Source organism: Misgurnus anguillicaudatus, chromosome 11, assembly GCF_027580225.2.
Source record: "Misgurnus anguillicaudatus chromosome 11, ASM2758022v2, whole genome shotgun sequence".
Lineage (NCBI taxonomy): Eukaryota > Metazoa > Chordata > Actinopteri > Cypriniformes > Cobitidae > Misgurnus > Misgurnus anguillicaudatus.
In genome coordinates this window covers 31210542-31229500 of record NC_073347.2, presented here as the reverse complement: position 1 = coordinate 31229500, position 18959 = coordinate 31210542, and the positions used below count along the sequence as shown (strand labels likewise).

The 18959-nt window shown below is 37.0% G+C and overlaps 1 protein-coding gene across 5 annotated transcripts in view; it reads right to left on the bottom strand.

Moving 5' to 3' along the window:
* The window catches only part of LOC129416752 (arginyl-tRNA--protein transferase 1), a 123386-nt gene that overhangs the window by 71540 nt on the left and 32887 nt on the right, over positions 1–18959 (bottom strand). For 3 of the 5 annotated variants that reach the window (XM_073873528.1, XM_073873526.1, XM_073873529.1), the window contains 2 exons: positions 14694–14822; positions 5985–6017 (listed from right to left, as the gene is read on the bottom strand). In XM_073873528.1, the coding sequence (XP_073729629.1) occupies positions 5985–6017; positions 14694–14822 (162 nt within the window). The remainder of the gene's footprint in view (positions 1–5984; positions 6018–14693; positions 14823–18959) is intronic. The other 2 variants (XM_073873527.1, XM_073873530.1) reach the window with 1 other exon arrangement.

Below are 18959 nucleotides of genomic sequence, written 5' to 3'. Positions count from 1 at the left end.
GGAACGATATTACGGAGCACCCGAAAATATTCCCTAGCTATTGAAAGTTACCAAGGGGACTATTTTTGGGGCTGCGTAATATCAAACTCAAATGTTTAACTCTAAGGAAGCTGGAAAATGAGCCTATTTTCAAAAAAAGTGTCCCTTTAAATAACACAGAAGTTCAAATACATTAAAACCATAAACAGCGATTTCAACAGGAATAAGCATGAAATCTGCTATAATTTAATCAAGATAACTATATGTTCCTAAGAAATGTACTGAAGCAAATGCCCTAGGAAAACGCTCTGTGATAAAACCCATTCAATCCTTACTACTGGTGATCTGACCCTAAGGGTTTGTTGCAACTGCCCAGTGTTCATTTCAAGTGATCTGCCCTCTGAAGCGAGCAGGGTCTGTACATGCTTAATTTCAAATTGAACCAATCCACATACAGCCTTGAAATGGTTTCACAGTAAAAGTCTCAGGCATGTTTATGTAGCCATGACCCTAGCGAGGGAAATGGCGTCACCTTGACCCGTAGGTCGCACCGTCGGACAGCCTAATGACTGTGCCTGTGCCACTGTGAAGGCAAACACACACAAGAAGCCAGTGAAAGAGGCATGGGCCCAAATCACAAACATATGGTACCCCCTTTCTCTCTGTCGGTCTTTGTTTGTCTCGCTTTCCCCGGCCGTGTTGTTGGCGTGCTATGCGTCTGTGTGCTGTCTGCCGAGCGGACAGCAGCAGGCTGTTTGTCAGGCTGAAGGCTAGTTAACATTCCTCCACCCTGAGTTATATAGTGACCTTATTACTTCATGACAACAACAGCAGATAATACAAGCAGGAAACCAGTAACCAGACAATCTCATGACTACCCAAATAGGCTGCACAAATGCGTGCAACACAGTACAGTCCCACTACATTTCTCATAATGAAAGCATACTTCAAGTATTGGTCGTCAAAAAATTATTACCAAAACTTGGCAAAGACCCTGAAGAGGCACAGATAACATTACGAGGCGAAAATGTTACCCGAGTCATGCAGGTACTGTAAACACACAGGGCTCATTAAGACGCAGTGCTCAGCGACGGCTCATTTAACCCCACGTGGAAACAGCGGCGTTCAATTACCGCTGCCATTTTTCTCAGGGTCGGGACTCACGGCATGCCGTCGCACGCTCGTGTCCAGACAGCGGCCTCTCTGCAGCGCAGATGCGGTTTCTGTCCTCGATACAGCTTTGATTATATCATGTGTTTATTAATGTGTTAATGATTTCATCGTGTTTCCTTCTAGATACGAGCTCATGTGTCGCGTTTGCCTTTAAACTTGCTGACACACGGACAGCTTGCGGCTAATTGCTACGGTGCTTTTCACAACTTGTTACTGGGATTGAGAAATGATCACATAAGTCACACTGAGCGTGTGTGCGGAAAAGCAGGAATATGGGGTTCGAGGTCTATAAAACCCTGACGACTAATTACACCACAGGACTGTTAACAAGCACTTCCCTCAGGATAGACATTGTAGGTCAATAAAAAGACATTTAAAAAAGCCAATCAGAAACAGACAGAGAAATGCAACACAGGCCTGTTTTTGAAGAAGGGCATTTTAGTGACGCAAAATAGGCGGATGACTGATCAATGAACACGCACCTAGATAAATACAACCAGAGACTAATACACGCTAATGGCGACTCTACAAATATATTTGTCTTTGAGGATAAAGTTCAAATAGTGTTATTGTTCACGCATCTTTAGGAAAACGGATGAGCCACAAGCGTACACGCCACGGTTCTGCATCTGATGCTAAATGCTGTATCATTTCAAGCCAAGCTTACAGATGATTAGCAGGATGCAGTTGTTTACCTCATCTATGTTTATAAAGTCACACTTAGCACAACAAAGTTGTTAAACATCTTTACCTCATAACACAAATGGTTTGTAGATTACCCTTCTTGTGGGATTTAAACCGACAACCTTGTGGTTTCCAACCAAATGTTAAATGTGCCATAGAATGTAAAACTGTATTTACCTAGGCATAGATGAATAATAAGAGTTCTGTACATGGTAAAGACATATTGTGAGCCTCAAACACGGTTGTTTCCTCCTCCTTATGTAAACCCTGGAAAACAGGCCAATCTCAACATAACACCGACTGTGACGTTACAGTCGAGGTGTATGCCCTAAACATTAAATTAATTACAATGCTGTTACAATCCTAAAAACAAAGTTGTGCTTGCTAAGTTAGCGCTATATGCTAATTTATGCTATATGCTAACGTTTAGGGTAAAGTTCTACTTATTTGCAGGTCCATACTAAGAAAACACATACTTACCACTTACCACACACACGGAGCTACTGAAATAAGCCTTTGGGAAACAGCCAATCAGATCAGAGCTCAACATTATTATTCATGACTCTTTTAAATAAGGTAACAATAGTCCATTTCATTCTAGGCCTAGGGTTGTAAATGGACATGTAAAACCATCTTTGGATAATTTTTGCTCTTAATAAAGCCACATACACTCTAAAAACAAACGGTGCTATATAGCACCAAAAGTGGTTCTTTGCTCGTAATCATAGAAGAACCGTTTTTAGTGCCATATAGCACCGGTGAAGCACCTGTGTAGAACCATATAGTGCTATGTAGAACCAAATGTGGTGCTATAGTGGTGCTATATGGCCCCTATATGGTTCTACACAGGTGATATGGCACTAAAAACGGTTCTTCTATGGTTACGATTCAAATCAACAGTTTTGGTGCTATATAGCACCGTTTGTTTTTTTAGAGATATTAGAGAACAATATAACACATTATTTCAATGCATTCTTTGGCACCTATAAATCATTAAACCATGATGCCCACATTAGTGATCAACGATAAAATATTACCTTTGTTTTAACTCTTTCCCCGCCAGTGACAAGTTAACTCACCAATAACTAGAAAACACTTCCCTGCCAATGACGAGTATTTCAGGCTTTCCGCAATACAGCTATTATCCACCAGCTTCCAGAACATATAAAACCAGGAAGTATCGCTCTAGGACAAACAGCTGTATGTCCGTGTAAGTTTTGAGGATCGCTTTGCATCTGATCTCTATCAAAAGTCCTTCACAAAAATGGAATTCTCTCAGCTTTTTGGTCAAAATTTTGTGTTTTTGAAGACTAATCAGGTAGGATGAATCTTTTTTTTTTTTTTTTTAAAGCAAAGGGTCTGTTCTTTCATTTGATATTGTATGTGTATATGATTTAAGAAGAACAAAATCATGAAAAATGCCGGCGCTGACTAGCAACTTTAAAAAAACGCTGGTGGGGAAAGAATTAAAGGGGACATTTTACAAGACTTTTTAAGATGTAAAATAAGTATTTTCTGTGTCCCCAAAGTACATATGTGAAGTTTTAGCTCAAAATATCATAAAGATAATTTATTATAGCATGTTAAAATTGCCACTTTGTAGGAGTGAGCAAAAATTTGCTGTTTTTGGGTGTGTCTTTTAAAATGCAAATGAGCTGATCTCTGCACTAAATGGCAGTGCCTTTGTTGGATAGTGCAGATTAAGGGGCAATATTATCCCCTTCTGACATCACAAGGGGAGAAACATTTTAATTACCTATTTTTACATGCTTGCAGAGAATTTTTTACCAAAACTAAGTTACAGGGTTGATCACATTTTCTAGGTTGATAGTAGCACTGAGGACCCAATTATAGCACTTAAACATGGAAATCATGATGTGTTCCCTTTAAGTTTTTATCAGTAGTAATTTACATTGTTATTGAATTAACTGTTATTGGACCTTCCTTTGGAAATTTTCTTTTATTGGTACATAAAACATATCTGACCATTTTGTTCTCAGTTTTCTGATATATTGTTGTGTTGTGTCACATTTGCAGAAAAATAAACAAATAAAATATATGTTTTATTTAGAATTCATTATTTTAAAAATATTCATATTCATGTTATTATTTAATTGTAATAAATTAATTAATTAATAGTTTTTCCATCAACTCACAATAATAACTAAAATGTAATCTGATCTGAAAACGCTCTACATAACAGTTCTTAAGTGTAATTGTAATTGTGTTGAGAAAACTGTACTATTCAAGAGAAACACCCTAACATTATTTCAATATGAGCCATGGAAAACACAACATGGTCACATCATCATAAACCACATACAGCATCTATCGGTGATGGTATCAGATGACAATATAACGGTACTCAAATTTACACATCATTGTACTATTTTTGTAGAGAAAGGCAATATGCTTTTGCAATATCCTAGTTTTTGTGGATTACACCACAAATACCACAGTGCTATACTAGACGATACATTTAATAATTATTCAGTACTACTGTACTTTATACTGTATATCAAAGTACTTTTTATCTATCATCATTGTACCATGGTACTACTGCAATATTTTTGTAACTGTACATTCGTGACAACATCCCTTTTTCTGAATGATAAACAGATTATCAGGCCAATCCCACACCACAATTTAAAGGAATATTCAATTTTCTTAAAAGAAAAATCCAGATAATTTACTCACCACCATGTCATCCAAAATGTTGATGTCTTTCTTTGTTCAGTCAAGAAGAAATTATGTTTTTTGAGGAAAACATTCCAGGATTTTTCTCATTTTAATGGACTTCAATGGACACAAACACTTAACACTTAACTCAACACATAACAGTTTTTTTCAACGGAGTTTCAAAGGACTATAAACGATCCCAAACGAGCCATAAGGGTCTTATCTAGCAAACGATTGTCATTTTTGACAAGAAAAATAACAAATATGCTCTTTTAAACCACATCTTTTCGTCTAGGTCCGGTCCAGCGCAACCTAACGTAAATGCGTAGTGACGTAGGGAGGTCCATGTTACATATATAAAACGCACATTTGCAGACCATTGTAAACAATAAACTGACACGAAGACATTAATTAGTATCAGTTGACATACAACAACGTAGGAACGGTCCTCTTTCAACACACTTGTAAACACTGGGGCGGAGTTTCGCGTTCGTCCTCTGTGACCTCTTGACGTCATGACGTATTGTGTGGGGTCACGCTGGCGCATCACGACCGGATCTAGACGAGAAGTTGTGCTTTAAAAGTGTATATTTGTTGTTTTTGTTGTCAAAAATGACAATCGTTTTGCTAGATAAGACCCTAATGCCTCGTTTGGATTCGTTTGTGGTCCTTTGAAACTCAGTTGAAAAAAAGTTACGTGTTGAGTTGAGTGTTAATTGTTGGTGTCTATTGAGGTCCATTGAAGTGGGAAAAATCCTGCAATGTTTTCCTCAAAAAACATAATTTCTTCTCGACTGAGCAAAGAAAGTAAATTATCTGGATTTTTCTTTTAAGAAAATGGAATATTCCTTTAATACCCCATACAGCAACAAAAAGCAAGATCTGACCTTTAATATCCTGATTTTATGCTAAATATCCAAGGATAGCACAAGCGAGAAAGCTTAATGACGGCAGTCGGACATGATAGAGATGGCTTGACATCTTCTGAAAAGCTCAATTTCAGATCATAACAAACTCTTTGTGTATCTCTAACATGTGTGTGTGGCCATGGACAGAGATCCTGATATCTGGACAACACATTTGCGTTTTTCCATTGTTTCATGACAAACAAACAACCCAACAATTACACGGTTACCCAGCGAGAAGTTTCCACATATATCATAGCGGTGAGACAAACAACATCAGTCCCTTATTGACCATTAGGCAGTTAGTGCTAAAATATTGCTAACTTTTGCGTGTGAAAGCTAAAACCTTCGTCCTGATGTCGATTAAAGTGCCAAATCATTTATGTTTTGGCCAAAAACATTTGGGAATCTTTAATACACAGAAATGCATGATTAAAGAGAGTATGACAGTATTAATATGATTGATCAGTTTTTTTTAAGCTATGCTGGGCATTTCACCATGAATTCACCAAGCAAAATATATTTGATAGGTTATTTGAAATATGGCAAGATCTGATCACTTACCTCTAAAGGCGAATCACACAGGAATCTCTTAAACTGTGAGGGAAAAGTAAAAAGACAGAAACATGTTACAATGACAGCTGTAAATGTATTCACATATAATGTATAATGTGTAATATAATCAGATTTGGTATGCAGCTACGTGTATATAGTTAAGCACATTTGACATGACCTTTTGGGCAGTTTTATTTATCTCTAGATGGTGCCACTTATATGCCAATCTTTTAGTAGGGCACACTATAAAAAACACAAGCGTGTCACCATGCACACATTTTAAAATGCAGTTTTCTTTGTAGTTGTTGGTTTTTCGCACAATTCTGGCCCGGCTACAAGTCTTCACTACGGTATAATCAAAACGGTTCATTACATAAATCATTTTATAAATAGTTTTGTAAAGTCTTTAATTATGCTTTATGCTATGATGATTTGAAGAATCAGTGAAAACAAACTTTTATTCGCCTTCATGTCTATTCAATTCATGTAATGATTGAAAGTAAAAGACTGGGACCGTCAACCAAAAAATGATAAACACAAGCATCATAAAACCCTTTGGAAACAGGCAGCCGCAGTCTCTTCACATCTTGTGTACTGTCATTATACAGAAGACAGTGGCCAGGGTACTGGTTTGGATATCCTTTTTTCAGGATAAAATATTTTTTCAAAGATTTCCAGATCTTTGAAGAACCGCATTTGGATCGCTCTACGAAACAAACTTGCACAAATGCACCTTTTACTCCTGTCACTTTAACACACATTGAATCTGGATGTAATCTGGCAATACTAGGCTCCTGTGGTTTTAAATGCTACAAAATAACAGTGACCAGCTTCACTTTCTGCGTAGCGAAAAGTTTGGAGAGGATTAGTCAGACCGTTACAAACTCCATCTGCTTGTTTCTGCATCTGTGCGGTTTACAGAACTAACAACATATTTAAAGGTTTTTTCCATGTTGTGTTTCATTAAAAGTTCTTAAAACAAGTTTTTCTGCTACATTAAGATATTTAAACTACTGAATAAACTAAAGAAAAGACTACAGAAAAGATGTTTTAGCTAAAGCTGCACCTGAAATCGCATACTGTCACAGTATGTACTGAATTAGATTAAGTACCTGCTTTATCACTAAAACAGTACGTCCCATATATTTCCATTGTCACGTGACCCATGTGCTTTGGCCTATGATGTACTCGCAACAACCAACAACCATAATATGTGTGTTATTTGACAAGTACAATTAAATCACATTCTTAGTACCAACATCATTTAAAAAGCCACCTGTTTCATAGATTTCCAGTATGTATATTTTATTAAATGTTTTTATTTTGCTTCTCCTCAGCTTGCGTGGCCTCGTGGGATAATGAAGTGTCCATCGAATGCATATTTTAAAATGTAAACGGTTGTATTAGGTCATCTGGGTACTTTTCGCTTATCGTTTCTCGAATACTACACTCTACAAAAAAAATGCTGGGTTATTTTCAAACCCAGCATTGGGTAAAAAAACCAAGTCGTTGGGTTAAATTAACCCAGAAAATGTTTTTTCTTTGACCCAACAATGGGTTAAAACAATCCAGCATTTTGGGTTGAAACATTCCAGCATTTTGGGTTGAAACAACCCATCACAGGTCAACAAAAAACCCAGTAGTTGGGTTAAATTAACCCAGAAAATGTTTTTATTTGACCCAGCAATGGGTTAAAACAATCCTGCATTTTGGGTTGAAATGTTCCAGCATTTTGAGTTGAAACAATCCATCACAGGTCAAGTTACAACCCACAGGGGTTGGGTTCTTCCCTTTTTGACCCAATGCTGGTTTAAAAATAACCCAGCATTTTCAGAGCCGTTGGGTTCATTTAACCCAGCCGTTGGGTTAAATCAACCCAGAAAATGTTTGTATTTACCCCAGAAATGGATTAAAACAACCCAGCATCTTGGGTTAAAACAACCCGTCATGGGTCAAATTACCTCCCAAAGGGGTTAGGTTCGTCCCTTTTTGACCCAACACTGGTTTGAAAATAGCCTAGCATTTTTAGAGTTGTTGGGTTCAATAAACTCAAGCCGTTTGGTTAAATTAACCCAGAAAATATTTTTATTTGACCCAGCAATGGGGTAAAACAACCCAGCATTTTGGGGTAAAACAACCCAGCATGGGTCAATTTACCTCCCAAAGGGGTTAGGTTCATCCCTTTTTGACCCAACACTGGTTTGAAAATAACCCAGGATTTTTAGAGCCGTTGGGTTAAATCAACCCAGAAAATGTTTGTATTTGACCCAGCAATGGGGTAAAACAACCCAGCATTTTGGGTTAAAACAACCCATCATAGGCCAAATTACCTCCCATAAGGGGTTAAGTTCGTCCCTTTTTGACCCAACGCTGGGTTGAAAATAGCCCAGCATTTTTAGAGTCGTTGGGTTTAATAAACTCAAGCCGTTTGGTTAAATTAACCCAGAAAATGTTTTTATTCGACCCAGCAATGGGTTAAAACAACCCAGCATTTTGGGTTAAAGTCCTACTGTGGGAAAAATCAGGTTTATGTGGTATTTTGAATATGATTTAATAAAAGCCAAAATAATAATTTAACACCAATGCTGAGTTTTACTTGAAACTTCCATATGTAGCATCTATTTACATGTATATCTATTGTCCGAGGTGGTACGAAAAAATGGATGTCGGGACTAATTTGCATATTTATATCTATGGTATGCGCTGTGCTCTTGAGTAGAGGCGGGGGCTAATTTGCATATTCATAGATCCACGTATACTACATGAGGCAAGGCTGTAGAGTTACATTCAAGCTGTTTTAAAGCAAGAAAAAAATTACTGTGAGAGGTAAAACTTTTATAAATATAGTAACTTTTATAAGTTGTGTTATAAGTGATGCATTTCTTGACTACAGGGAGACTTTAAAAAAGCATTTTTAAAGTGTATGAATTTGAACATACTACTTTCCTCAAATCCTGATTTTCGTATGGAAGTAGGCAATTTTGGACACACTGTGTCTTTGTAGTACAAAGACAGTAAACAGACAACATTTTTTACTATTCCGACGATCATGCACGCAACCACAAACAAAACTGGAATGGAGAAAGATATTCTTCTATAAATAAGCTTTGTACTTCAGGACAGCAATATTGAAACTGTTTATAACTCGAATGGCATTTTTTGCCTGATTTGTTTACCTCTCCCATTGTTTGGCAGAGGGAAAATGATGGGACATGCGAGAGGGGTGTAGTGAGTAAGTCTGGGAATTAAACCTGGCAAATGTTCTCTGCTATGCTGCCAGGCCCTTGACAAGAGGCCTGTGGGTAACTGCTCAATGAGACAGTCATGCATATTCCCAAAATCCCACTCCTGATCTCCTGGAGCCTGGCAGTGGAGACCCAGTTTCGTCCCGAAGCGGACAGGATCAGTATACACACATTTATGCGATCATTCACATTTATGGGTAATGTTACACAAATAAAGATGCATATGAAATCGGTAACATGAGAAGTGTTACAGAGTTAACTGAAGTTAATTTATCACACTGCAGAGAATTGCAAATCTTTATAAAAGAAACTGTGAAGCATTTAAATATATTCATTTATTTACACAATCATATATTGATGTTGATGATATACAACATTACAATATCATTAATGTAAATGTGCAATTATTCATTAACTTTTCAATAGCTTTATTCTCTCTCTAGTCATTCATTTCGGTTTGCCTGTCAAGTATTGAGACGTTTCAAAATGGTTTTTTTGTATAAGCAAATGGAGGTGAACTTTGACCAGAGCAGAAGTGAAACGGCTCAGCTGGGATTTAGTGCTCTGGTCATTGGAAATTAGGCAGAACGCAGTGAACGCCAGGGATTGGTCCTTAACTGAGCATGAAATCTACTGTTTAGATCAACCTACATATTTTTAAGCACTAACAAGTTTATACAGTTCTTCATTTAGTTAACATTCTTGTACTTATTGAAATATTTAACATTAACAAAGCGTTTTTAGAAACCGCAGATTAAATTAATTTAATATCATAAATGCATGAAGTAATATTTTAAATACAAAAGTACTCTGCAAAGTCATATAGTTTTTATTTTAAAAGAATGTTCCTCTTTCATAAAAAAACATTCTGATAATTTACTTACCCCCATGTCATCGAAGATATTTATGTCTTTCTTTATTCAGTCTTAAAGAAATTAATTTTTTGAGGAAAAATTCCAGAATTTATCTCGATAAAGTGGACCTCAACAGTTTACAGTTTCAATGCAGCTTCAAAGGTCTTTAAAGCGTAAGTAAACCCCTGGTCAGAGCCTGACTCCGCCCACTGTTAATATTTGAAAAATGCAAGAAAAGTGGGCAGATCCCAACGGAGATAGAGGGGATGAACTAAGCTCCTACCAAGTGTATGGTCAGATCGTAACAAGGGCGTGGTGAGCTTGAACCTGCTTACGTCATGAGTTACTTTTTGGACCCAACATCCAATAGGAAAATTCAACTGCAGTAGCCACCGTTCAACCTGAAGAGGGCAGCACTCAGACGTTTTTACACCATATATTGTAGTATTGAAACACTTTATATCCAAATGTCAAAAAACTTACTAAAATCAATGAACAGCACTAATAAACCATCATTCTTACAGATCATTAACTAAAAAAAGTTGGTTTAGGGTTTAGTTACTCTTTAAATGATCCCAACTGAGGCATATATAAAAAAAAAATATTTTTTTTTTTGGGGGGGGGGCGAAAATGACAATCATTTCACATAAAGGCTATATACGTATATGAGCCTTTGAACCACAACTTCTTGTCTTGGACTAGCCGTGTGACGCGCCAGAGTGACCTTACGTATTACATAATCACGTTGAAAGGTTTAACTTTTGAGGTCAACTGCTAATAAGGTTTTCCTCAAAAAACTGTATTTCTTCTCAACTGAATAAAGAAAGACATAAACAGATTGGATGGCATGGGGGTGAGTAAATTATTGGGATTTTTTGATGAAAAAATCATAAGGAGACATATGGAGTTATATAGAGTAATCTTTTAAACAAAATACACCGGTCACAGTAAAGAAGTATAAGTGGATTTGTTTTCTCTATTTTCCATTCTTTTCCTTCTCCAGCATTTTATACTTTTCCATTGAATTATTTTGTCTAAATTAGACAGAGTAAATACAGTTTTAATAGAAGCGATTTAGTTGAAAATCAATGCCACATGTGTAAAAACTTACAACACATTATATCAGCCTAAAAGAGAAAATCCCTGTGTGTATGTTTATAGTATTCTTAATAACACAACCCTCAATCTGTGTGTAACAAAGCCCTGACATTTATTATCATTACCACGCTAATGGACAATGGAAGAGCATAAACAAACACTACTCACTATGTGATATGACTGATCATGCACATCCAATCCCAAATCATCACATTCTGATGTTTATATAAGTAAATACTGCTGTACACACATTGAGGTCCTATCTAGACAGCATTTACAGACTGTTCTAATGAACAGGAAAGTATTAACAGTATGCTTCCTTATAAGACATCTTTCAAGTATTACACATAACCAGAACGGCTTTTCTTTAGAAAGAGTGTACATGGAGTTAAAGTGATGGATATTAAATATGAGATGGTAAAACTGTGACACATCAGACAGAGAAAGAGTCTCATACATGAAATTCAGTTCTTATAATGGTTGTAATGACTGAACTAATGCAAACATACTCACACCTTTAACCCTATGGGGTGGTTTCCTGGACAGGGATTAGTTTAAGCCAGGACTAGGCCTTAGTTTAATTAGGAAATATAACTAGTTTTACCAAATATAGGCCTTACTAAAATCATTACTTGTGTGCATTTTGAAGCAAATCTAAGGGAACTGTATTTTAAGATATGTCAGTGCAAGTTGTTTTCAGTTTGGACAGCTCTTACATTTATTTTAGTCTAGGACTCGTCTAATCCCTGTCCGGGAAACCGCCCCTGTAAATAAAGCCCTCTTATGGCACCAGGAAGGAATCTGTGGGGAAAGGTTGACTCTGGCAGCTTTGAATATTTATTTATTTCCCCGTTTTATGAGTTAGAGGATTTATTTATTTGCTGTTGGCCGTGTCGGGTCTGTTTCCAGGCCTGAGGGGCACACAAGTTTCTCTCAGGTGACTTAGAAAGTCAAGTAGGTCCACATCCGTTTTAACCTCAGCAACCGTAGCCACACTGTACATATTTAACATGTGCTCATGTGTTACTACGGTAGTAAAAACCACAGCACTCAAGAGGGTCATATACTACTAAACAGTAGCTATGAACATATAGATAGTAGATTATTGTGTGTTATTGCATTTATGACACCATTACTCTAGGGCTGCATAACAACTAATTGCAACCAATCGTTTGCAGAGTAAAAATTTTTGTTACATATACACATACACTCACCTAAAAGATTATTAGAAACACCATACAAAATACTGTGTTTGACCCCTTTCGCCTTCGGAACTGCCTTAATTCTACGTGGCACTGATTCAACAAGGGGCTGAAAACATTCTTTAGAAATGTTTGCCCATATTGAAGGATATCATCTTGCAGTTGATAGAGGTTTGTGGGATGCACATCCTTGGCACGAAGCTCCCGTTCCACCACATCCCAAAGATGCTCTATTGGGTTGAGATCAGGTGACTGTGGGGGCCAGTTTAGTACAGTGAACTCATTGTCATGTTCAAGAAACCAATTTGAAATTATTCGAGCTTTGTGACATGGTGCATTATCTTGCTGGAAGTAGCCATCAGAGGATGGGTACATGGTGGTCATAAAGGGGTGGACATGGTCAGAAACAATGCTCAGGTAGGCCGTGGCATTTAAACGATGCCCAATTGGCACTAAGGGGCCTAACGTGTGCCAAGAAAACCTCCCCCACACCATTACACCACCACCACCAGCCTGCACAGTGGTAACAAGACATAATGGATCCATTTTATAATTCTGTTTACGCCAAATTCTGATTCTACCATCTGAATGTCTCAACAGAAATCGAGACTCATCAGACCAGGCAACATTTTTCCAGTCTTCAACTGTCCAATTTTGTTGATCTTGTGCAAATTGTAGCCTCTTTTACCTATTTGTAGTGAAAATGAGTGGTACCCGGTGGGGTCTTTTGCTGTTGTAACCCATCCGCCTCAAGGTTGTGCGTGTTGTGGCTTCACAAATGCTTTGCTGCATACCTCGCTTGTAACAAGTGGTTATTTCAGTCAAAGTTGCTCTTCTATCAGCTTGAATCAGTCGGCTCATTCTCCTCTGACCTCTAGCATCAACAAGGCATTTTCGCCCACAGGACTGCCGCATACTGGATGTTTTTCCCTTTTTCACACCGTTCTTTGTAAACCATAGAAATGGTTGTGGGTGAAAATCCCAATAACTGAGCAGATGGTGAAATACTCATACCGGCCGGTCTGGTACCAACAACCATGCAACGCTCAAAATTTGCCTAAATCACCTTGCTTTCCCATTATGACATTCCGTTAGGAGTTCAGGAGAATGTCTTGACCAGGACCACACCCCTAAATGCATTGAAGCAACTGCCATGTGATTGGTTGATTAGATAATTGCATTAATGAGAAATTGAACAGGTGTTACTAATAATTCTTTAGCTGAGTGTATATGATGTAAACAAAAACTATTCTGTAAACGATTAGTTGCGATTAATTGTTATGCAGCCCTACTGCCATGCTACCTGTTGTTGTTGTTGTTTTTATTTAATTATGATACACAACCATTTAAATGTAGTATTAACAAGATTGATAAGTTGCTGCATTATTTTACTTCTGTTTTGCATACAATAGTTTTTTAAAACTTCACATTATTTAGATTAAAATATTAATATTAAATATTCAATTTTATTGCATAGAACTAAATTAAAGAAAAAAATATTATTTAATTTGAATGTAATTTAGTTTAACTCAAATTCATTAAATTAAAAATTAAAAAAGTGTAATATTTATAGAATTATACACAAACTACTTTGAAAATATTTTTTCTGTATTATTTTGTAAGTGCATCCAGTTTCAGCCCAGAATTTTTATTTCAATGCATCATTAGTTTATAAAACAAAACTGCAAAGCTACAAAAAAAATGCTTAATCAAATTGTTTACCTACTATTTGAAGGCTTTTTTGACTAGTAATGAGTTGACGAAATTCATAAAAACAATTGAAATAGTTTAGCTTAATTTTATACAGTGTATCCAGTGCAATGCTTCCTTTTAACATAACCACTGAAACCTTTAAAATCACTCTTTATATCAGTTTGATTTCTCTTCTCCTACTCCTACAAGGATTTCCTACAAGCTCCCAGACTGTAAATGTCGCTTGTTTTGGTATAATTGGAGTCTGACTGTTTTACAGAGCAGGGTGTGTACGCACAACCCAGCCCAGTCTAAGACTGAAATAACATCAAGAAAGAGTTTGAGTCGCTCACAACTCCACAGATCCACCCATCTTAATTCACTCTCTACCAAAACACAGGTGAATTACTAGCCAATCCAAGCAATGCTTACACAACCGCAAAAAAAATGTAAAACAGCTCAGCAAGCGCTGTATAATTACAACAGTGGCTTTTCATCCAGTAATAATATAAGTCTATGAGAACCAAATGCATACAGTAGAACTGAATGTGAACAGTGAGTGCAGGTTCATGTTGATCGACCTAAAGGTATTTTATGCAGTTACAGTAGATGTATTTCAGTGTGTACCTCGCTTTCCCCACACTCGCTAGGAGCATCGCCATGAACGGTCATCTGGTAGCGGGCATAGAGCGCTGCCGACTGCTCGAGGGACGCCAGGAAGTCCGGGTCCTCGAAGCTGACTGGCACTAACTTCACCTTCAGAACGACGGAGGGATGATTGGAGGAAGGAAAAGGGAACAATACTTTTAAGTAAAGACGAATGCAAGAATACTGAAATGGTGATAAATGTAGGACAAGGAGGAAAAAGGAATTGTAATAAAAAATGGATAACAGCCCTGTGTATATAGCAAATACAGTAGTAGTTTGACTTCATATTCAGAATCTCTGTTGAGTCTTTTACAATAAAGTTTCTTTATAGAACCTTGAGAAAATAAAATCTAACTCCCAAGCGGTCTTACAAATTACTTTTTTATAATAAACATTTTTCAAACCATATAAACCTGCTTTAAAGGTGAAGATATGCATCAATAACTATGCCTATTTGGGCAGTAAACAGAAATTAAGCCATTGCAACAAAAAAATAACCATTGCGTAACTGACATCAGCCAAGAATATCAATGTTGTGCATCCCAAATTTTTTGAGGAAGATTTAAGCTATTAGTCAGCATGTATCTTGTTGAGTAAGACAGTTTGAGGAGTGTGATGCTAGTGAGGATGAGGAACAAAAACTGAAATCAGAGGGCTGAAGGTGAGGCTAGTGCACTGCTACGACTGTAAAGCTCTGCTCAAGGCTAAAAATCACATTTCACATCTTATACAGACAGACACTCACTGGTCACACAACAACAGATTTAAAAATCACCCAAACTAAGCTTGATCTATTTTATCCAACCCGTCAAGCTCAGTCTAATGGTGCATTTACACCAGCCGCGGTAGAGGCGGCGAAAACACGCTATTAGCGCGTAGTTGGAAGCTTGAACATTTGAGTTTACTCGCTTCATTCGAGCGTGAAAGTCATTGAGACATTCACGTGGAAATTCGCGTCTTGGGAGGGGCTTCTGCGACTCCGCTGAGACTCCGCTCGCTTCCTGTAATCACGTCACTACTACAGCAAGGTCCTGATTGGTTAAGGCGGCATGGAAATCCGCCAAAGTTCAGATTTTTTGAACTTGCGTGTTTCCTGTGGCAACGCTTAATTCGCGCAGGAAACGCGCCATCCGCGTTGCGTGTTCCGTGCCATTCACGCCGCAGGATGCCTAATCGCGTCTTTGCATTGACTTAACATGTAAATCATTCACGTTTTGATAAATGATGGTAGCACACAGCTGATTGTAACCATTGACTTCCATAGTAGGAAAATCAAATACGATGGAATTGAATAGGTACCGTCAACTGTGTGCTTACCATCATTTATCAAAATATCTTTATCATTTATCACAATACTTCCATAATATTTGTTTTCCTACTATGGTTAAAATCAACTGCGTTGATCTAGAAAAAAAAATTTAGCTGCAACTTCTAGAAGTGTCAAGCTGTGCATTTTCTTGCTTGAACATAAATTAAGCAATATTTCAGATAAATAAATCATGACTCAGCCATTAAAGCTCACATAACACACTCAAAAAAATGATTCATTGGATTAACTCAATAAAATTGTGGGCAGGATTTCCATCCAATATGAATGTGTACCCCTAACTATTAAACAACTGCTTCACACAACAAAAATATATTGAGTTAGTCCAACTCAATTTAAAGTAAATGGCAATACTAAATTAGTTGCCTCAACTCAATTTAGTGTAGTGTGAATAACTCAATTTAGCATAGTCTGAGTAACACAATGTAGTGTAGTCTGAATAACTCAATTCTTTTATTTTATATAAAAGTTTTTATATCTTACTAATTAGCATAAGCACATGTTAGCATGCTAATAATAATAACATATGATACTTTGGATGAGCATGTTAGAAGAGACTGATCTCCAAACAGGCATTAACACAGTTAGTGCTCATTGAGAGATATACGTCACATCCACAACCTAACCACAAGCGCCACTCTTCTGCACGATGGTAACCAAACAATTTAAAAATATATAACACAAATGCTTCTAAATCAATAAGATAAACAGACATTAAACAATATTAAGTCTTTCTCTTTACCTAAAAATGCGTAAAATAACACTAAATTAACAAAATTACTCTCCAAAAGCAGTTGCATGCAAAGCATGCTGGGAAATTCTTTTTCCAGAAACTCAAACTAATTGTGTTAACGCAATTAAAAAGAAATCAATAAATTATAATACATATTCTTTTTGTGTTAGACTAATTAAATATATATACTTTTTGCTCTTAATGAGGTATTTTTAATTCATTGAACACAATTTTAATGTGTCATCTCTAAGAAGGGCTTGAATCATTTTTTTGAGTGCACATGCTGTTTCTGCATTTCTGATGTTAATCTGGAGTACCTATAGAGTAGTACTACATCCTTTATATCTCCGAAGAGACTTTAGTTTAATCAGATTTATAAAAGAAAGATTAGCTTTACCGAATCTTTCCGATAACGTACGAAAAAATGCAGAAGGAGGAGTTACTACCGTGGGAGGAGTGAGTACAAGTCATGCAACACTATACAACACTGTTTAACTTATGATTCACTTCCATTTATATAATATGCACGTGCCTATTTCCAACATAAGACAGAAGTCTTACTTACCGCATGCAACTCATGACCCGGTTGGGACTTTTTAATGAAATCAAGCGCATCAAACAAACACGCAAAACTCCGATGCTACCCCGGATAATAAACTATATCCATTGCTTCCATAAGGCTGGAAGTCTTCTCCTTACATCCAAAAACACACTTCTTCATTTGTGCCATTGTTGAGTTTTAAAATTAAACAAAGCTGTCGCGAAATGTAATTTCTGTAAGTTCCAGCGTCTCCCGCTTGACGGGTGGGCGAGGTTTTCCAGGGAAAGTGCCCACAAAAGAAGTGATATGTATAGTAACCCCTGAAACGTCAGCTGGACCCGTAATAAAAAAAAAACTTTCCGAAACTTGTACGAACCCTGGCGAAGTGCATTCGGGACAGAAACTCTGTAACACGCCCAACTGCTTTTTTGACACTTTCCCTACGTTTAGCATAAGGAAACAACTCTTAAACAGTGTTAATAAGTCAGAATGCATGAAATACCATTGAACCACCCCTTTAACAAGTGTTCAAATGTGATGCTCTTCTGAGAAATTCCAGGCTACGGAAAATAAAAAATAAAAAAATTTGGAAATAATTGATGCTATAAGAAAGTGCATGGACATATCAAATTAAAAGCTTAATGGAAGATTGTTGACTAAGATTTATTTTTCTGGTTCGGCTTGAAAAGAGTGAAGGTCAAATACCTGCAAAAGAAGGTATGAATGAAATCCTTTAAATCAAATGGTCTATTTTTTGCCATATTTGGAAGTGTCATGAATAATAATGTTGAGATCTGCTCAGATTGCTCTGCGGCTCATGTCAGTAGCTCACATTAGCAAACAGACCTTATATGTTTGAGCCTGTATCAGATGAAAAAATAGAATTTAAGGAACAACTAATTTTTCGGAGATTGTTAAATGGATGTTTCTGAGTGGTAAGTTTGTGTTTTTCAGTATGGACCTAACTGTAAAGCCAATAGTAGAACTTCAGCCTAAACGCATTTATATTAACTAGCATATAGCGCTAACTCAGCAGTCACAACTTTGTTTTTTACATTTTAACAATTTTGTAATTAATTTAATGTGTAATTTAATGTGGGGATGTACATCTCGACTGTAAGCTCACAGTCAGAATTATGTTGAGATTGGCCTGGTTTCCAGCAGTCTTTTGGGTGCACGAGGTTTACATAAAAATGAGGAAACAATCAAATTTGAGGCTCACGATATGTCAATACCATGTACAGAGCTCTTATTATTCATCTATGCCTAGGTAAATACAGTTTTTTTATTCTATGGTACCTTTAAAACTATAATGAGCAAACATGCCAACTATCGTCAGTAAGGCACGCTTTATTGCGACAACCAAAACATCCCAGACACCTGTGGAAACATCACCCACACTGTGCTGATGGGAGCGTTTTGCTAATTTCCTTCTAACTTCTCTCTTACACCCACTTTTAGGACTTTTAAACTGACACTGTTTCATCTAAATTACTTTCCATGACATACATTTCTTTCTGCTCCAGTCTGCCTTTGTACAATTTCCTCATTTTGCTCCACATTAATCGACGATGTACTCTGATTTTTTTGGTTTCTTGTTTAGTAGAACATGTTTTGGTTTCTCTCTCTTCATCCTGGATGCCC